Below are 21,666 nucleotides of genomic sequence, written 5' to 3'. Positions count from 1 at the left end.
TTTACTTTAAAGATTGGAACATATCTCATTGCTGCAAACAATAACGATTCATAAAAATTGCTCACCTGCATTGCTACTTTCAGAGCAGCTCTCCATCCATTTCATCCACATTAACATTTGATCTGTTATGTACCACACACTGTGTCCTGTGATGTGAGCTGACAATGTTATCTGATGTGGAGGAGGCCCTCTTTATACCACAGGGTGGCAATGGCTTAGTGGAATTAAGAATCTAAGGATGACCATGAATCCATTAACGATTGTCAGAAAAACCCATCTGACTCCCTAATGTCCTTTAGGGAAGGAAACTGCTATCCCTAGCTGGTCTGACCTGTGTATGACACTGGACACATAGCAATGTGCTTAGTCCTGGCCTGCTCTCTGGGCAATTAGGGATGGGTAATAAATGCTGCCTGGTCAGTGGCACCCTCGTGAATGCATAAAAGAAATTCAAAATAACCAATCCAGAGCTTTCCATCATTACTTCCATGATCGAGAGGGAAGGCCCTTTATTATTTAACAGAAGTAATATAGAAACATAGGATATAGGTGCACAGAATATAGTGGACCATTCAGCCCTTCAAGCTTGCAACACCATTCAATATGATCATGGTTGATCTTGTAATCTCATTATCTCATTAACCCCTTTTCCCCCTTACCCTCTTTAGCCACAAGAGCCATGTCCAGCTCCCTCTTGAATATATCTAGTGAACTGGTCCCAGAGGCTTCCTGTGTGAGAGAATTCCACAGGTTCACAACTCGCTGAGTGAAGGAATTCTCCCTCATCTCAGTTGTGATTGGCTTATCGCTTATTCTTAGACTGTGGCCTTCTGTGGCTGTGACTGTGACTGTTCTGGACTTCCCCAACATCAGGAACATTCTTCACGCATCCAGCCTGTCCAGTCCCATCAAGATTTTATGTGTTTCTATCAGATCCCCCTTCATTATTCTAAATTCTAGCAAATACAACCCCAGTCGATCCAACCTTTCCTCATACGTCAGTCACCTTTGCATTTCTGTATAATCTGGAGCCCTGAGATTATGCATTGCTTGTCTTTCTGGTTCCATATAAATCTGCGGCTGTACAATCCAGGGTTGAGTAACACTGGAGCTCTGTAATCCTGGGGTTGTGTAACCCTGTGGCTGTGTATCCCTGGGTCTGTATGTTCTGCGTCTGCAAAAGTAATACTTGATACCTATTGGACAGGGAACCAAACCTGGCCTAATTGATTCCAGCTAATGTCTAATCCTAATTGCCGGCAAACAAAATATACATTCCAATGTTTAAATTAAAGCTAAAACATTGGACTTCTGTTTATTCTTTTAGCCATATAAGAAGTTTCTATACTTGCAACTTGTTGGGGAAATGCCCATTTATTTTATTATTAAAGGAATGAGTAAAAACATGTTATACAAATACAGTAAAGCATTTATTACAACTTAACAAACAGAAATTTCAGAGTGCAGGGTTCAGGAATTGGTTTTCAATACAAAGTGTTGGTCCAACTTTTCAACATTTTAGAGTGTGAATTGCAGAATGACCTGGAAATGTTACCAAGTAGTTACGTAAATGATATTAGCTGTTTTCAGCTGTATCATTAGCACAGATTGCTCGTGGCAAGTACAAATGTACAATCTGTTATCCCAACCAATAAATTCCATACAATATTGACATGGGAATGTATCACTCGAGAGCTGATATAAAATCAAAGTTATTTCTCACTTTGACTGTGCTATTAGAACATAGAACATATAGCAATACAGCGCAGAACAGGCCCTTCGGTCCTCGATGTTGCGCCGACCTGTGAACTAATCTAAGCCCCTCCCCCTACACTATCCCATCATTATCCATCTGTTTATCCAAGGACTGTTTAAATGCCCCTAATGTGCTGCGTTAACTACATTGGCAGGCAGGGTGTTCCACGCCCTTACCACTCTCTGAGTAAAGAATCTGCCTCTGACATCTGTCTTAAATCTATCACCCCTCAATTTGTAGCTCTGCCCCCTTGTACAAGTGGAAATCATCATCCTCGGAAAAAGACTCTCACTGTCCACCCTATCTATAATCTATTATCTGCAAACTTTTCATAAATGTTTGAATTGTACATAAAACAGTGGTGATGCCACAGGAGCAAACTCTGGCAGTGTTATCTATCTTATGTGCCTGTGTGCAGCCTTGGTGGTGGTGGTGGGGGAGGGGGGGGGCGGCGGGAGGGGATGCGGTTTGGGGTGGTGCTTATCAAATGTAGATGGAAGAAACAGTATCCATGTTGTGATTTGCAAATAGATTCTTACAGTGGAGAAGGAGTTAAAAAAGAGAAGGAGACTGGCAATGTGAATTACAGCTCCAACTACAAATGAAATAGAGGGGGAAAGATCAGAGCAGTGGATCACTGTCTCTGTGTGGACAATGGGGAAGACAACAGTATATCTGTGAATGGGGTGAGAGGGGTATGCTATCTCTGTGAATGAGAGAAGACAGAACAGTGTCTCTGTGATTGAGGATGAGGGGTACAGCGTCTCTGTGAATGGGAACGAGGGGAATGCTGTCTCTGTGAATGGGGGAGCCGGGAACAGTATCCCCTCAAATGAGGGAGAGGGTAACAGTGTCCCTGTGAATGGGGGAGAGGGGAACGGTGTGTCTCTGAATGGGATAGAGGGGAACGGTCTCTCTCTGAATTGGGGAGAGGGGAACGGTGTCCCTGTGAATTGGGGAGAGGGGAACAGTGTCCCTGTGAATTCAGTAGAGGGGAACAACGTTATTGTGAATAGGATAGAGGGGAAGAGTGTTTCTGTAAATTGGGGAGAGGGGAATGGTGTCTCTGTGAATGGGGTAGAGGGGAATGGTGTCTCTGTGAATTGGGGAGAGGGTAACGGTGTCTCTGTGAATGGGGGAGAGGGGAACAGTGTCTCTGTGAATGGGGGAGAGGGGAATGGTGTCTCTGTGAATTAGGGAGAGGGTAACGGTGTCTCTGTGAATTGGGGAGAGGGGAACAATGTCCCTGTGAATTGGGGAGAGGGGAACAGTGTCCCTGTGAATTCAATAGAGGGGAACAACGTCTCTGTGAATAGGATAGAGGGGAAGAGTGTTTCTGTGAATGGGGAAGAGGGGAATGGCGTCTCTATGAATGGGGGAGAGGGTAACTGTGTCTCTGTGAATTGGGGAGAGGGTAACGGTGTCTCTGTGAATGGGCACGAGTGGTACAGTGTCTCTGTGAATGAAAACAAGGAGAATGCTGTCTCTGTGAATAAGGGAGTGGGGAACAGTATCCCCACAAACGAGGGAGAGAAGAACAGTATCTTTGTGAATGAGGGAGAGGGGAACGGTGTCTCCATCATTCATAGTAGTTTGTTTCTATTTTAACTGGTAGGTACATGTTGCTTCAATGAGTAGATACCACTTGTAGCCACAATAGTTTTATATGAAATAGAATTGGCAGCCAGATAATGGAAACTGAAAATGTTGGACAAGAGTGGACATTTGAGAAAAGGAATGATTGATAGTGAGATCATTTTTTGGACAATTATAATGATTTTTAAAACGTAATCTTCTGTTTTCTCCTTTTTTATGGATATGGGTATAGTCACTCCCAGCAGTTAGCAAGGGTTACAAAGCATAGTGTGTAATTGCAGGTGAGCAGATGTATTAATGTCAGTCAATCATATAATCAGCTGATTCTTGGATCCCTGACTTATGGCAAAGCATTCAAAATATTATTAATCCAAAGTAGTTTTAAACATTAATTGTCTGGAAAGAGAAGAAACCCAGAAAAGATACTGTTGATTTCAGCTGAACCAAAAATATTGTTGTGACCAGGCGTGGTTTGAAGCCAAACCTCATCTCCCTTCCTTAGCCTCAGTACTGTCCCGCCTGAATTCAGCTGATTACTCTGCCAGCTATTTTTGCTCCCGTGGGTGTCGCAGAGTCCAATTTCCTTATTTCTATTTTTCATGATGTTCACACACAGTTTCCCATTGGAGACCATGCTATAGGTGAAGAAATACCAGCCATTTTTACAACAACGGAACTTAGCCTGATTAATATCAAAACATTCTCCCTCATTGGTGATTACCTTGTCAAATCTGACTGGACTTGCAGGAGAAGGGTTATTGCTTGCGTTTTTAATGACAGAGAAGGCAGGTCTTTCTTTCCCCTGTTGACCGACCCCTTGCCCAGATTCTCCCTTCTGTCCTTTGGCTCCAGGAGCACCAGGTAAACCTTTGGGCCCTGCTGGGCCAACATATCCTTTGGGACCATTTTTTCCTGGCTGCCCTGGATTCCCCCGTCGCCCCTTCATTCCTGGCTCACCATGAATGCCAGTGTACATGCCTACAGAAAAGAAGAATGAGAGATGAAGAAGATTGATATAGAAATCCCTCTGTTTGTTCTATTTCCCAACTGGTAAAAAGGTCAATTAAAGTTTAGGCAATTACAATGCTGACTCTCACGAACTAATTGTGGTCATCTACAACACTTTGTATTGAAAATTGTGGATTAATTTCCGGCCCCAATGAACAGAAGCAAGGGGCAGGTGAGTGTTGGAGTCTCACATGATGCATTTTCAGTCAAAATAGAAACTAAAATAGAATGCAGAAATTCTTGATGTTGTTGGATGTCAGTCATCTCAGCTCCAGAACATCTCTGCAAGAGTTTCTCAGCCTAGTGTCCTAGACCCAACCATCTTCAGCTGCTTCATCAATGATTTTCCCTCTAACTTAAGGTTAGAAGTGTAAAATCTGTAGAGAGCCCTGAACCACTGCTGCACTAGAAAGTGTTAAGTGCCAATGTTGTAAGGAATAACATTTGTGGTCTTGCCAAGCAAAATCACTAAGCATTAAACTGGCAGAAAAAGAGGAAAATCAAACTCTTTACAACCAATATGCAAACAGTTTGACTACAAGATTGAACACTTGTGTTTTTTCTTTAAGAGAAAAAACTGTTCTCATCAAATTTATTGTGAGATTTTTATTTATTTATTTTTACACCAGCAATGACTCAGTGAGACATCGTTTATCAATCTTGTACTGTTGCGAGGGGAAAAATGGCTTTTGAAAGCTTTTTTCTGTAATTCACAAACCCTGTTGACAAATTGATGGTCTGAACATGACAGAGGTTGAGCTTGCAGGAGATGAATCATTGAATAACATTCTTATATATCAGCAATTCTGAAATTATTTTTTAAAAACTAAGCTTTACATTGCCATTCTTTTACTCTCCCTCTTTTCTATCTCTACCTGTTCTAATTTTTAACAATTTTCTCTCGAAAAAAGAATCATTGCATGGGGATGAATACTGTACAATTGCATTTCTCTCTTTCTCCGTAGATTAAAAGCTTTCATTCATCCTTTTTCCTTTAAAAAATTCAGCAGTTAAAATGCGTGCATGCTTGGCTTTATAAAAAAAAGAGAAAAAAATGTCATTTGTCTACTTTTTTATTAAAATAAAGAACACTGCTCAAAATGTTAAGTTTTATTTATCAAAACAGAGAGGAAACCATTCCCTTATTTATGTAGGAAACAATTTGATTTATACGGGGTGATGATGTTGAATGTTTTTTGTCCTAACTTTTGGGCCCATGAAGCCTCTTCTCGAAGTCAGGCTCAATCTGGTTTCAAGCCTCCTCAGATTATAGCCTCCATTTTGGCAGTGAATCTTTATGTAAGTAAAGGGCATATTGACATGTATGAGCACAGACAAAAAAGTTCCTTTGCAAAAACTAATTGCCATAAAAAAAGCACCATCACGTGGCTATTTTAACAAAAAAGTGGGTAAGGGAAAATGATTCAAACATTATCCTTTCACCTTGATTTTTTAAAAATGATAATACAGTGTCTGCACTCAGAACTGTTACTTGAACTTGCCGCAGTAATATTTATAGTAGCTCTTAAAAAGAAGTCCTAAGAACATTACTTGGCGTTTGTTGTTTCAAAAATGAGAGGAGATTTAGTTCACAGACTCATTCATTATCAAATTACATTTGGTAATTCATTACCAAATTATCTTTCTACATTTATTTCAAACTTTTAATAAAGCATATTACTTGTTTAAAAATGTATGCAGATCTTTTGCTTTTAAACCTAATCTGCTCTTGATTGATACTAGTACAATCAAGTGCATTTTTGTAATTAATTAACACTCTAGTGCAGACAACAGTACTGGGACCTTGGCAGTATGAACACAGAAAGTAATTTAGGTCTTTTTTTGTTTCCCCAATATGTGAAGTCAATGAGGTTCAGTGAGTAATTATACCATTAGGCATAGATTTGGAATATTGAATCTTTTTCCAATGGATTAATGTTAGATCAGTATAGCTTCACATCAGTCAGTAGTATCTTGTAGCAGCCTTATGTAAGGATAGTTGACAGTTTTACTTTGTTTTGCAGCTGGCACAAACTCTACATCTGAGTTCAGCATCTGCAATTTAAAAGAATAGCCATCCATTTGTTAAGCTTTTTAATAAAAGTCATAGTCATGCAGCAACTTATGGAAAGTCTCACCAGCATTCTGGGTTACTAGTTTGTAAAGGTTCTGAATGATGTGAGGAAGGATTGGTGCACTGAATAAGATTCTGTTTTGCTCATGAATGTACTTTGCATCTGACTATCTAGTGATAATTCAGAACTCCAACAATTGTGTTCAGCAAATTCAATTTTGTGACTGGCAGAGAATAAAAGGTACTATTTTACTGAAGAGAGAATGCTGCGTCATTGAGAGTTTTGGATGTCTTGTAAAAGTGTCATAAAAAGTTAAAATATATGTTCAGCAAGTAAGCAGGAAGGCAAATGGAACCAAAAGGAGACATTGCTAGAAAAACTCAGCAGGTCTGGCAGCGTCTGTGCAGAGAAAGCAGAGTGAATGTTTTAGGTACAGTGACCCTCTTTCAATACATGGGCAAATAGAACATTGCCCATTAATTTGAGGGTGATGGTGTATAAAGCACTTTGCAGTACTTGTTACAACTGTGCAGGGTATTTATGAGTTTGCAATTACTATATAGTTTTGGTGTCTGTAATCAAGGATTGAGAATAGTAGGTGGGAGGTCACTTTGCAGCTGTACAGGACACTGGTTAAGCTGCTTCTGGAATACTGTGTGTAGTTCTGGTCTCCCTGCTATAGGAAGGATGTTGTAAAACTTGAAAGTGTTCAGAAAAGATTTATAAGGATGTTGCCAGGGTTTGATGGCATGAGCTATAAGGAGACACTGAATAGGCTGGGGCTATTTTTCCTGAAGAGTCTGATGCTGAGGGGTGACATTATGGAGGTAGAAAAGGTAAATGGATAGGACAAATAGACAAGATATTTTCCCCAGGGTGGGGGACTCTAAAATTAGAGGGCATAGGTTTAAGGTGGGAGGGGAAAGATTTAAAAGGGACCTTAGAGGCAACTTTTCATGCAGAGGGTAATGTATATGTAGAATGAGCTGCCAGAGGAAGTTGTGGGGGATGGTACAGTTACAACATTTAAAAAACATCTGAATGGGTGTATGAATAGGAAGGGTTTGGAGGGATATGAGCCAAATGCTGGCAAATGGACCTAGATTTATCTAAAATATCTGGTCAGCATGAACAAGTTGGACCAAAGGATCTGTTTCCGTACAATACGTCTCTCCGACTCTATAACTCGAAGTGAGGATATTCACTGATGATTGCACAATGTTTGGCACAATTGGTGTCTCCTCAGGTACTGAAGCCACCCACATCCACATGCGGCAAGACCTGGATAACATTCAGAGCTGGGCTGACAATTGGCATATAATATTTATGCCATGCATATGCCAGACAATGACCATCTCCAATAAATGACAATCTAACTGCTGTCCCTTTACATTGAATGGCATTACTTGTAGCTCCTGTATCAATATCTTGGTGGTTAGCATTGACCAGTAACTGAACTGGATGTGCCACATAAATACTGTGACTATAAGAGGAGGACAGGGTCTAGGAATTCTGTAGCAAGTAACTCACCTCCTGAATTTTCAAAGCCTGTCCATCATCTCTAAAGCTCAAGTAGTGAGTGTGATGTAATATTTTCCACTTGCCTGGATGGCTGCAGCTCCAATAACACTCGTAGAGTCATATAGTCATGGAGGTTTACAGCATAGAAACAGGTCCTTTGGCCCTGTTTCTGAAGAAGGGTCTTTCTATCCCTTTTGTATCTCTGCCCTTTCCGGTTAAACATATGCCCTCGAGAAGCTTTGAGAAGCTTGACACCATTGAGGTCAAAGCAGCCTGCTTGATTATATAAGAACATAAGAACTAGGAGAAGGAATAGCCCGCTTGGCCTTTTGAGCCTGCTCCACCATTTAATAAGACCATGGCTGATCTTTTCATGGACGCAGGCCCACTTACCCACATTCTCACCATTTCCCTTAATTCCTTTACTGTCCAAAAAAAAAATACCTTAGCTTTAAAAAAGTTTACTTAACTAATGTCAACTACTTCACTGGGCAAGGAATTCCATAGATTTACAACCCTCTGGGTGAAGAAGTTCCTTCTCAATTCAGTCCTCAATCTGCTCCCTCTAATCTTGAGGCTATGCCCTCTTGTCCTAGCTTCACCTGCCAGTGGGAACATTGTCTCCAGTTCTATCTTATCTATTCCCTTCATAATTTTATGTGTTTCAGTAAGAGCCCCCCTCAATCTTCTGAATTCCAATGAATATAATCCCAAAATACTCAGTATCTCCTCATAAGCCAACCCCCTCAACTCCAGAATCAACCGAGTGAACCTCCTCTGCACCCCTCCAGTGCCAGCACATCCTTCCTCAAGTAAGGAAACCAAAACTGCACACAGTACTCCACGTATGGCCTCACCAGCACGTTGTACAGCTGCAACATAACCTCTCTGCTTTTAAACTCAATCCCTTTAGCAATAACGGACAAAATTCCATTTGCCTTCCTAATTACTTGTTGTAACCTGCAGACCAACATTCTGTGATTTATGCACAAGGACACCCAGGTCCCTCTGCATAGCAGCATGCTGCAACTTTTTAGCATTCCAGCAACAATCCCTTTTACTATTACTCCTACCAAAATGTATGACTTCACATTTATTTATATTGTATTCCATCTGCCAGACCTTTGCCTACTCACTCAATGTATCTATGTTCCTCTGCAAAGTTTCACAATCCTCCGCACACTTTGCTCTGCCACTCATCTTTTCGTGTCATCTGCAAACTTTGACACCCGACACGTGGTCCCCAACTCCAAATCATCTATATAAATTGTAAATAATTGCAGTCCCAACACCGATCCCCGAGGCACACCACTAGTCACTGATTGTCAGCCAGAATAGCACTCATTTATCCTCGCTCTTTGCTTCCTATTAGTCAAACAATCCTTGATTAGCATCACATCCACAGGCATCCTGCAGAGACATTCAGTAGCAGTACTGTGTACTATTTGTGTACTGCAGAAATTCACCAAAGATTGTTAGACAACATCATCCAAGCTCAAACTGAGTTAGAACGAAAAGTGCAGATGACGCATGGGAACATCACCACCTTCAATTTCCCCTCAAAGACACTCACAACCCTAACTTGGAAATATTCCTTAAGTGTCACTAGGTCAAAATCCTGGAACTCATTCCCTAACGGTATCATGATCTACCTGCACCGAATGGATTGCAGCAGTTTACAAAGGCAGTCCATGGCCACCTTCTCAAGGGTAACCTGGGTGTCATGGTGGATCAACCACTGAAGGTAGGCATGCAGGTGCAGTAGACAATGAAGAAAGCTAACAACATGTTGGCCTTCATAGCGAGAGGATTTGCGTATAGAGTAGTGGTGTCTTACTGTACTGTAAACAGGGCCTTAGTGAGAATACACCTTCGGTATTGGGTGCAGTTTTGTTCTCCGAGTATGATAGAGGACACGCTTGCTATTGAGAGAGTCCATTGAAGATTCACCAGACTGATTCCCGGGATGGCAGGACTGACATATGAAGAAAGACTGAATCGACTGGGCTTGTACTCAGTGGAATTTAGAAGAATAAGGAGGGATTCTCTGAGAAACATAGAAAATCCAAATGGGACTGGAAGACTGGATGTCTGTCCTAATGTTGAGGAAGTCCAGAACTAGGCAGTCACAGTCTAGGAATCAGGGCAAGCCACTCAGAACCGAGGTGAGGAAGAATTTTTTCACTCAGTGAGTTGTGAACCTGTGGAAGTCTCTCCCATAGGAAGCTGTTGGGGCCAGTTCATTAGCTGTATTCAAGAGGGAATTGGACATGGTCCTGGTGGCTAAAGGGATCAAGAGGTGTGGAGAGAAAGCAGAAGTGGGATAACTGAAATTTTATGATCAGCCATGAATGGTGATGTCGCTTAAAGGGCTGAATGGCGTACTCCTACTTCTGTATTTCTAACCAGGGGCAGAAAGTTACCAGCAATATTCACATTCCATGAACATGTCTCAAAAACTCTGCCATCCCACTGTCATACCAATGTCCCATACATTACTTCTTCCACCGCTGAGACCATCTTCAAAAGTGCCTTGGCCACTATTTTTAGCACCTGGTGATTCTTCGTCATTGATTATAAACTCTGAGGTGATCTTTTGCAGCCTCACAGACCTTCACCTTCTCCAAACCATCTTCCTGGTATTGATTTTTTATGAAGAATGGTGCTGACCCGAAACATCAGCTTTCCTGCTCCTGTCATGCTGCCTGGCCTGCTGTGCTCCAGCAACACATTGTATTATTTCTGGTTTTGTAAGCTATCTTGTCCTGCAAATCCAATATTGAAATTTATATAATTCAATCTGTGATATGACCATGACTATTGTCATGGGAGATCATATTGGCCATTCACATGTCAAGTTATGGTTGCATGGGCCCACTAGAATGCCTTGGACATTTGCTATAGGAGAAGCATTTGCAATGTATTTCCTAAATGATGTAGCACTCAGATGTCATCCATCACAGGGACATTAACATGCTGTTGAAAAGCTTATCTTGCCTGCAGTTGATGGGTCATGGAACCCCCTGGGACACTGCATCCAAGAATTAGATATTCCCCAGCTGTACTGACCACGCAGACAGCCTCTGCACATTCTTCCATCCTCACAGGTAAATTTTGTCCCTTCGTCACTGCACTTCCCCCATCAGGATTGAGGCGATCATAGTCACAGCAACAAACACTGTCCCACTGAACCCTTCACCAGATTGTCTCCTCTGCGGCACATTTACATGTGGATGAAGAATGACATGGGCAGTCAGCCTCTTGGCTACACTCATCTCCTCACATAACACATGTACACACATTACCCATTTCCACTCAAAACAAGTGTACACACATTACCATATCCATTCAAAACCTTTGTATGCACATTACCCATTTTCACGCAAAACCTATGTACACATGAAGGTTGGTGGAGTTGTGGACAGCTTGGAAGGTTGTTGTAGGTTGCAATGGGACAGTGGCAGGATGCAGAGCTGGGCAAAGAAATAGCAGATGGAATTCAACCCAGAAAAGTGTGAAGTGATTCATTTTGGAAGGTCAAATTTGAATGCAGGTTATGGGGTTAATGGCAGGATTCTCGGCAGCGTGGAGCAACAGAGGGATCATGGGGTCCACATCCATCGATCCCTCAAAGTTACCACCCAAGTTGATTGGGTTGTAAAGACGGCGTATGGTGTGTTGGCTTTCATTGGCAGGGGAATGGAGTGTAAGAGCCATGAGGTTATGCTGCAGCTCTATAAAACTCTGGTTAGACCACACTTGGAATATCGTGTTCAGTTCTTTTTGCCTCATTATAGGAAGGATGTGGAAGCTTTAGAGAGGGTGCAGAGGACATTTACCAAGATGCTGCCTGGACTGGAGGGCAAGTCTTATGTGGAAAGATTGAGGGAGCTAGGGCTGTTTTCATTGGAGCAAGTAAGGATGAGAGGTGCCTTGATAGAGGTGTACAAGATGATGAGAGGCACAGATAGAGTGGGTAGCCTGAGACTTCTTCCCAGAATGGAAATGAATATTACAAGGGGACATAATTTTTAGGGGATTGGAGGAAGGAATGGGGGAGATGTCAGAGGTAGGTTCTTTACAAAGAGAATGATGGCCGTGTGGAATGTGCTAACAGCGGTGGTAGTGGAGTCAGACACTTTAGACACTTTTAAACATCCCTTGGATAGGCACATGGAAGATAGTAAAATGTAGGGTATGTAGGGTAAATTAACCTTGGTAGGATAATAGGTCAGCACAACCTAAAGGGCCTGTACTGTGCTGCACTTTTCTATGTTCTATGTTCTATGTGTGTTCTATGACCTATATCCACTCAAAACCTATGTACACACATTACCTGTGTACATACATTACCCATGTAGAGGCAGTACACATGTACATACAATACTCATGGAGACACATCACCCATGTACATACCTAGCCCATGCCCACTTATGTGCAGGACTTGATTCCCTCACTCAGCAGTAAGTGATGCTGGCAGGGATGCAGTACAAGTGCAGGTTGTCCTAGCATTTGCTTCTATCACACCAAACTTGGTCTCATTTTGCATGAGACACTGCTGGCCTGCTGGCAAGAATCATATCATTCTATGCTCTCTTGTGGGTCACGGGCAAGGCAGAATTTGCATAGTTACACCCTGCCCATCGGAAGGTAAAAAGGCAGAAGTTCTGATCATAATGTGGCATGAGCTATTACCTTGATTTGTGTAGTGTCATGAGCAATGGATGTTCCCTTCTCCATATAGGACATAGAACAATACCGCACAGAACAGGCCCTTTGCCTCTCGATGTTGCGCTGACCTGTGAACTAATCTAAGCCCCTCCCCCTACACTATCCCACAATCATCCATATGCTTATCCAAGGGCTGTTTAAATGCCCCTAGTGTGGCTGTTAATTACATTGGCAGGCAGTGCGTTCCATGCCTTTACCAACTCTCTAAGTAAAGAAACTGCCTCTGACATCTGTCTTAAATCTATCACCCCACAATTTGTAGCTATGCCCCCTTGTACAAGCTGAAGTCATCATCCTTGGAAAAAGACTCTCACTGTCCACCCTATCTAATGCTCTGATCATCTTGTATATCTCTATTAAATCACCTCTTAGCCTTCTTCTCTCCAAAGAGAACAGACCCAAGTCCCTCAGCCTTTCTTCATAAGGCCTTCGCTCCAGACCAGGCAACATCCTGGTAAATCTCCTCTGCACCTTTTCCAATGCTTCCACATCCTTCCTGTAATGGGGCGACCAGAACTGCATGGAATATTCCAAGTAAGGCCGCTCTAGCATTTTGTACAGTTGCAGCATGACATCACGGCTCCGGAACTCAATCCCTCTACCAATAAAACATACCACACCGTAAGCCTTCTTAACAGCACTATCAACCTGGGTGGCAACTTTCAGGGATCTATGTACATGGACATCGAGATCTCTCTGCACATCCACACTACCAAGAATCTTTCCATTGACCCAGTATTCTGATTATAAACTCATTAGAGTTTAGAAGGTTGAGGGGACATCTAATAGAAACTTACAAGATAATATATGGTTTAGAAGGGTTGGACGCTAGGAAGTTGTTTCCGTTAGGTGGGGAGAGTAGGACCTGTGGGCACAGCCTTAAAATTAGAGGGGGTAAATTTAAAACTGAAATGAAGACCTCATTTCTTCAGTCAGAGAGTGGTGGGCTTGTGGAATTCATTGCCACGGAGTGCAGTGGAGGCCGGGACATTGGATGCCTTCAAGGCAGAGATCGACAAATTCTTGATCTCAGAAGGAATCAAGGGCTATGGGGAGAGTGCAGGGAAGTGGATTTGAAATGCCCATCAACCATGATTTAAATGGCAGAGTGGACTTGATGGGCTGAATGGCCTTACTTCCACTCCTATATCTTATGGTCTTATGGTCTTATTCTGCCTTCCTATTATTCTTCCCAAAGTGAGTCAATTCATATTTATCTACATTGAATTCCATTCGCTACCTTTCATCCCAATTCTGCAGTTTATCCAAGTCTCACTGCAACTTGCAACATTCTTCCACCAAATTAGTTAAACATGGCCTACCCTTCATGAGTTTATACTAGGTGTTCCTAATGGGACAATTTATATCCAGCTGCCTTGCTATTTCTTCCTTAATGATAGATTTAAGCATTTTCCCCACTGCTGAAGTTAAGCTAACTGGTCTATAGTTACCTGCTTTGTGTCTACTTCCTTTTTTAACAGTGGCGTCACATTAGTTGTTTTCTAATCTGGGGGAGCCACCACAGAGTCAAGTGAATTTTGGTAATTAATTACTCGTGAATTTGCTATTTTCCTCATCACCTCTTTTAGTACCCAGGGACGCATTTCATCAGGGCCAGGAGACTTGTCTACCTTTAGACCCATTAGCTTGCCCAGCACTGCCTCCTTAGTGTTAATGATAGTTTCGAGATCCTATCCTGCTATAACCTTCTTGCCATTAGTTTTTGGCATGTTATTTATGTCTTCCACTGTGATTGACACGGAATAACTGTTTAATGTCTCGGCTATTCCCTCATTCCCAGTTATGAAATTGGCCTTCTCAACCTCTAAAAGACCAATGTTTACCTTTGCCACTGTTTTACGATTTACATATTTATAGAAACCTTTGCTGCCTGTTTTTATATTCTGAGCTAGTTTACACTCATAATCTATCTTACTTTTCTTCATAACTTTTTTAGTGGCTTTCTGTTGGCATTTGAAGATTTCCCACTCTACTAGTTTTCCACTAATCTTTGCATTTTTGTATGTGTTTTTTCAATCTGATACTTTCCTTTATTTCCTGAGACATCCATGGCTGCCTATCTCTTTACATAGAACGTAGAAAAGTACAGCACAGTACAGGCCCTTCGGCCCACGATTAATCCTAATCCAAAGAATAAAATAACCTAACCTACATTTCCCTCAATTCACTGCTGTCCATGTGCACGTCCAGCAGTCTCTTAAATGCCACTAATGACTCTGCTTCCACGGCTACCACTGGCAAAGCATTCCATGCGTTCACAACTCTCTGGATGAAGAACGTCTCCTCTATACCTTTCTACTAACACCTTAAAACTATGACCCCTCATGGCAGTCAATCCTGCCCTGGGGAAAAGTCTCTGGCTATCGATTCTATCCATGTCGCTCATTACCTTGTACACCTAACGTTACCTACAGTTCTTCCTTATCACTGGAAAATACTTCTGCTGAGCACTGTGAAAAACTGTTTTGAAAGTCCTCCACTGTTCCTTAATTGGCCTGTCATAAAGTTTTTGCTCCCATTCTACCTTAGCTAACTCCTTCCTCATTCCTTCATAGTCTCCTTTGTTTAAGCACAGGACATAGGTACTGGCTTTAACGTTCTCACACTCCATCTGTACTTTAAATTCCACCACACTGTGATCGTTCCTTCTGAAAGGATCCCTAACTGTGAGATCATTAATTATTCCTGTCTCATTGCACAGGACTAGATCGAGGATAGCTTGGATAGGATCCATTACATATTGTTCAAGGAAATTATCGCGGATGCATTCTATGAACCCCTCCTCAAGCTTGCCATGACCAACCTGGTTCAACCAATCGATATGTAGATTAAAATCCCCCATGATAATTGCTGTACCATTTTTACATGCATTGGCTATTTCTATGCTTATTGCCCGCCTATAGACCACACTTATCAGTACTTCTTCTCCCTGCTATTCCTAATTTCCACCCAAATGGATTCAACATTTTGGTCAGTAGAACCTATATCATCTCTCACTACCGCCCTGATATCATCCTTAAAAATCAGAGCAACATCACCTCCCTTACCTTCCTGTCTGTCTTTCCGAACAGCTTGATGCCCCTGAATATTTAACTCCCAGTCATGACCATCCTGTAACCATGTCTCTGTAATGGCCACTAAATCATTGCCATGATTTGCACCGTCAACTCATCCATCTTGTTTCAAATGCTCTGAGCCTTCAGATAAAGTGCCCTTATGCCAGTTTTTGCACCTTCTTTGTGGGTCCTATTACCTCCATTACTAAGAGCTCTTGAGTTCTCCTTCCCTTTAACTTTTTTCCTAATTTTCAATGGAGTTGAAGCTTCCTTGTCACCTGCTAATCTGCTGCTTTGCCTTACATTAATTGTTATACTCCCTCTATGCTCACTTCTCCCTTCCCCCACTTACTAGTGAAAAGTGAAAAAAAGTGGAAGTTTACTATCAACAGTGGAGATTTTATTAGAACAAGCTTTCTTGTAGATCAAATGCTATCCCAGGATGATCACTTGTTTTGCAGTAAAACACTGTTGATTTTGGAGTGTCTGTATGGACTCGATGGGCCAAATGGCCTGCTTCCATACTGCAGGGATTCTATGAATCTATGATTGGAGAAACAACCACGTTCCTGAGGACAGCGACTGAAATTGGTTGCAAAAGGATCAGAGGCCTTGAGGAAAATCTTCCTTATACAAATGCGCGATTAGAAATACAGAATACAAAGCCTGAAAGTTGGTATTCAATCAGGACCTACAACTGGGAATCAGATAATCACTAGAAGGCAAGCAAATGCTGGTTAACATGAGGGAATGGGAGTAGCTGAGTTCTGTGTTGTAATTATTCAATTATTTTATGATTCTCCAGGAGTCTTTCCTGAGTGCACAGGAGGAACAAAGAGCTCACATTGATTCAGAGCCAACATGAGCATTGCCTTGATTGTCTCATTTGTCTAATTGATATGCATCATGCATAGGAAGGACAGCTATCATATAGAACCAGTAATGTGTCCATCATTTTGGAACATTGTGTAAAGGGATGGCTCTGTGAAATTATGGGAAACCATAGCTGCTGAGCTATGGAAAAACAGTCGCCCATGAGAGGAGAGCTGGAAATTATTATTATTATTATTTTGTCTTACATCCACAGCAGTAGCTGAAACAAGGAAGTGTGTGCCAGTGATGATAAAAGTATCAGAATACTTGAAATGGTGTCTCACCAAGGGATAGCCTGCATGCTGCTTAGAGAAATGTGTCCAAAGTGGGAATTTAATTGACTTTTATCCTTCCGATACTAAACAAAAATCTTCCATATTTTCAGCCACATGCAAGGGACCCTAGACTTCACATGGACGTGGTGGATGGTCACTCCAGGTGTTTCTTTTTTGGGTCTGAGTTTTCTTCAGATGAGATGTGGACTCTTTTTTGATGCCCCAAATGCATCAGGCTCCTCATGGCCTTCAGAGAGCTCAGGAAACAATCATAGCAAGCTGTTGCGGCTGAGATATTGGAAACAAATAATCTGTACCAATTGGCATCAACTTTCCCTTCTCTGGAGAGCTACAGCTCATTCATGAACAGAGGTCATGCAGAACTAAGCACTCATCAGACAAATGCAAACATTGAGTTTGTTCAGGATATTCAGATAGATTTTTGATTGACAAGGGAAGGAAAAATGATGGAGGCAGCAAGATAGTGGAGTTGAACTCACCACCATATTTGATATGTTTATGCATATATTTATTTGGTTTAAATTTGGTGGAGCCAGCCCAAGACGTCAAATTGTTGATGTCATCCTTTTAATTTTGTATGCTCTTAATGGGCTCCTGTTAAAAATTATGTCATGACCCACTTCTAGCTCAGCCAGTTCAATCCCATTTCATTTTCCACATACCACAATGAGAAGATTTCAAATCATTTCAGTTTATGGACCTGAATTTGCAGTATTTCTTAGTCTTGATGAATTTATCAATTTATTTGTTAATTTACCAAAACAATGCACTTTTCACCCTGCGGTAACTCAATCTGCCATGTGTTACCTGGCTCCCCTGTGTTGCCATTTTCTCCAGGTCTCCCATCTCTTCCTGGTTCTCCTGGTTCACCAGGCAGCCCATCCTTTCCATCGGGTGCCCGACATCCTCCTGTACTAGCAGCAGCCCGAGTTATCAGAGCAAACAATAGCAGACCCTCACGTATCATTGTGTCTGTGCAGAACAAGCAAGTACTCACAGTTATAGAGTTCTGCGCATTGCTAGAGTTCACTATTCTCCACTGCTCTATTGATTGTTGGTGTACTCACATTGACTGGCTCCTATGTGGATAACAGCAGAAGGTGCCTTTTAGGAGTTATACACAATAGCCTGAATCGTCCCACATTCCTGTTCCTAAGGTGCTGGAAATCTGGCAGAACCACACTAGCGGTGATTTGGGGTTGCTCAGAATTCCCTGGAATTGAGGTGACCAGTATATCTTCATTCGTTCATAGGATGCGGCTGCTATTGGTTGGGTCAACATTTGTTGCCCATTATATTTCAGAGGGCAGTTCAGAGTCAAGCATATTATCTATGGATCTAGTGCCACATGTAGGTCAGACAAGGTAAAGATGCTCCTTCATTAGGAGATGGATGGTGGTGAGCCTGGTGACTGTTGTTGGAGCTGCACCCATCCAGGTAAGTGGGGAGCTTTCCATTCCCCTCCTGACTTGTGCCTTGCAGATGTTGAACAAGCACTGGACAGTCATAAAGTGAGTAATTTCCACTGTCGAGAAACCACAGCATTGAAGGAGTTGTTTGAGCTTCTGGTCACTGGTAACCGAATGGATAATTGGGCAAAGGGGTGTCCAGGAGTGATGGTTCAGTTCTTTTTTACCTGTATGGTCATTACGAGGCACTTTGGTTATGTGAATATTAATTGCCACTTATCAAACCCAAGCCTAGACATTGCTGCGAATGGTTACAGACTGCTTATTTTTATCTTCCAATGTAGAATTTAAACATCTCCACTTTACCTTTATGAAGGAGGTTTACAGGGTGATTATTTGTCTTGAGCAGTGATGGGAGATGAGCCATTATGCCTGTTGGCACTGCTCAATTATCCTTTCCATGGAATATCACAATGGGCACATAACAGGCCCTCACGTCATGTTACCTGCTTTTTTCTCTGCTGCTACCAAAGGTAAGGTTAACTCACAAAGATTGCTTCTAGACGTAGAATCCGATCACAGCTACCCACCAGCCACTCTTTCTGCCTTTTCCCTGATCCGAACTGTGAATGTAAACAATGTCATAATATAAAATTATGTAAAATTATGAGGGGCACAGATAGGGTGGACAAGAAGAAACATTTCCCTTGATGCTGAGATCAATGACCAGGGGGCATAGATTTAAGATAAGGGGAAGAGGGTTTAGAGACAATGTGAGGTACAATGTTTTCACCCAGAGAGTTGTGGGAATTTGCAACATGCTACCTTTAAGGGTGGGAGAAGCAGACACCTTCATAACATTTAAAGAACTATTTGTACTTGTGATGCTATGGCATACAAGGCTATGGTCCACTTCCTGGAAAATGGGATTAGAATTGTTAGGTTGTTGTTTTTGATCAACACAAGATGATGGGCCAAAGGGTCTTTTCCTGTCCTGTCGGTCTCTATGACTGTACGCATCTTACAGTTTAAAGCAGGAATCATAACAATCAGGACAGTGCGAATTAGGAGTTAACTCACACGAAGATAGACACACTCACTAGCTGGTTCCAGAGCATAAGTTTTTTTTCAAAGCATTCACTGAAATAACTTTGTCTGTAAATTTTTAATAGTACTTTCATTATTGGAGTTAAAATACATACTTCAAATTAAATCCATTCATTCCTGGTAGTGATTCTTTGCTCCAAATGAATATAATTTTAGCAAGAGAAAAGCCGAAAGGATTAGAAAGCTGTATTAGTTGGAGCAGAGTGAGGTGGTGTGGTAGTCACTGAAACATTTGCACTGTTAATTTGAAGAAACAACTCGGATGAGATTAAACTCATTTCAAATGCAGCCAAAAAGCCTGAATGTGGGGAGATTTGAGAAAGAACATTGCCATTCACAGCTTGCACTTTCCAAACAAACTCAAGTTAATGGACAGCTTGCTGAAACTATAACTTACCTTAAAAAGCGGTCATAAGACACAGTCTGTGCATGTACTCACAACAAGCTGTTCAGTTCTGGGAATGACATTTACAGAGAAGTGAGGAGGGACTTTACGGATCTGTTGTGCAAACTTTGGCCAGATTGCCAATCAGTGAGAAGGTAGGAGAACTGAGCCAAGATTGAATAGTTCTCTGAGGGAGACAGGCTGCCAAATCTGCCTCCAGCATGTTACTGAAATACAGGAGTTTTATACCTTTTTCAGCTGGAATTATGTGTTGGAATAAACTTTTTTCTTGCAATTAAGAGACAAACTTATTTGTGTTAATGTATACACATTTCAAATCTATGTTATTTAAACATAATTCACAAACCAAAACAGGGTCTCTTAGAAAAGGATTATTCTAAATTTGTTATCTTGAGTTTGCTCTCAGTATGAAAACAATCACTGTCTATAATAGTTCTTTCACATTGATTATGAACTAATGTTGAAATGTCAGCAGAATTTCTGAATTCAAATCCAGCCTCAGTCCCTCTGTAGCTTGGTGATGTTATGCAATGAAAGCAGCCTCTCTTTTAATGTTGGCAAAACATTGAATTCAGAAAGAAAGGAGGAGAACACATCCTCATCGACATCAATGGAGCAGATGTTGAGAGGGTTGAGACTGTCAAGTTCCTAGGAGTGATGATAACTGACAACCTGTTCTAGACCATTCATGTAGATGCTACAGTCAAGAAGGCACAGCAATGCCTCAGGTGGCTCAGAAAATTTGGCATGTCCATAAGGACCCTCACCAACTTTTACAGATGCACCTTTGAAAGCATCCTGTCTGGGTGCATAACAGCCTGGTATGTCAACTGCTCTGGCCAGGACTGTAACTATAGAATGGTATCAGAGATAACGGGAACTGCAGATGCTGGAGAATTCCAAGATAATAAAATGTGAGGCTGGATGAACACAGCAGGCCAAGCAGCATCTCAGGAGCACATGAGATGCTGCTTGGCCTGCTGTGTTCATCCAGCCTCACATTTTATTATCCTGTAACTATAGAAGGTTGTGTGCACAGCCAGATCATCACAGAAGCCAAGCTTCCGTCAATGGACTCCATTTACATGTCTCGTTGCTGCGAAAGGCTGCCAACATCATCAAAGATCCATCCCACCCTGGTAATGCTTTCGAACAACCTTTCACTAGGAGAAGATACAGAAGCCTGAACACACACACTAGCAGGTTCAAAAGCAGCTTCTTCCCTGCCATTATCAGACTAATGAATGGGGTCTCTAACTTCAAATAATGCTGATCTTGTTAATGTGATTTTGCCTAGCACACGGTATAACCTGTATGCCTCGCTCTGCCCAAGTTATTTTTATCACCTTATGATCTGAATGTCCTTGAGCTTCCTGTACTGCTTGGAAGCAAAGCATTTTGCTGTATTTCGATTCGTGCAGCAATAAATCAAATTAATCAATCAAACTTCCCATTTAACATATATTCTACACATCTGTTTATCCTACTGAAGTGGATAATCTCACATTTTTACACATTATATTCTATCTGTCTCATTCTTGTTCAATCACTAAGCCTGATCAATTCTCCTGAAGCTGCTTTACATCTTCCTGACAACACACATTCTAAGAAACGTTGAGATAACAAGGTGTAGAGCTGGGTGAACACAGCAGGCCCAGCAGCATCAGAGGAGCGGGAAAGCTGATGTTTTGGGTCTGGACCCTTCTTCAGAAATGGGGGAGGGGATGAGGATTCTGAAGTAAATAAAGAGAGAGGGGGAGGCAGGTGGAAGATGGATAAAGGAGCAGATAGGTGGAGAGGAAACGGCAGGT

General features: G+C 41.8%; 1 protein-coding gene across 3 annotated transcripts; it reads right to left on the bottom strand.

The window, feature by feature from the left end:
• Window positions 1-1,355: 1,355 nt before the first annotated feature.
• LOC125466805 (complement C1q subcomponent subunit A-like) lies at window positions 1,356-19,962 on the bottom strand. Of its 3 annotated transcripts, XM_048561853.2 has the most exons (4): window positions 19,847-19,962; window positions 18,891-18,965; window positions 17,741-17,905; window positions 1,356-4,330 (listed from the first exon to the last, which is right to left on the bottom strand). In XM_048561853.2, the coding sequence occupies exons 3-4, from the start codon at window positions 17,898-17,900 to the stop codon at window positions 3,741-3,743; spliced, it is 750 nt and encodes a 249-aa protein (XP_048417810.2). In that variant the 5' UTR covers window positions 17,901-17,905; window positions 18,891-18,965; window positions 19,847-19,962; the 3' UTR covers window positions 1,356-3,740. The 3 variants fall into 3 exon arrangements, with proteins under 3 accessions (XP_048417810.2, XP_048417811.2, XP_048417809.2); XM_048561854.2 differs by lacking the exon at window positions 18,891-18,965 and having other exon boundaries at window positions 19,847-19,935; XM_048561852.2 differs by lacking the exons at window positions 18,891-18,965; window positions 19,847-19,962 and adding an exon at window positions 18,709-18,873.
• Window positions 19,963-21,666: the final 1,704 nt, after the last annotated feature.

Source organism: Stegostoma tigrinum, chromosome 28 (assembly GCF_030684315.1).
Source record: "Stegostoma tigrinum isolate sSteTig4 chromosome 28, sSteTig4.hap1, whole genome shotgun sequence".
Classification (NCBI taxonomy): Eukaryota; Metazoa; Chordata; class Chondrichthyes; order Orectolobiformes; family Stegostomatidae; genus Stegostoma; species Stegostoma tigrinum.
Note: the sequence above shows the minus strand (reverse complement) of the source record. Positions and strands in the feature narration are given on the sequence as shown.

Coding starts and splice junctions, on each gene's coding strand:
- LOC125466805 (XM_048561852.2), bottom strand. CDS start 18,769: ATGGCTCATCTCCCATCACTGCTCAAGACAAATAATCACCCTGTAAAC. Junction 17,906..18,708: donor TGTAAACCTCCTTCATAAAG/GTAAAGTGGAGA, acceptor TGTTCTGCACAG/ACACAATGATACGTGAGGGT. Junction 4,331..17,740: donor TGGCAACACAGGGGAGCCAG/GTAACACATGGC, acceptor TCTTTTCTGTAG/GCATGTACACTGGCATTCAT.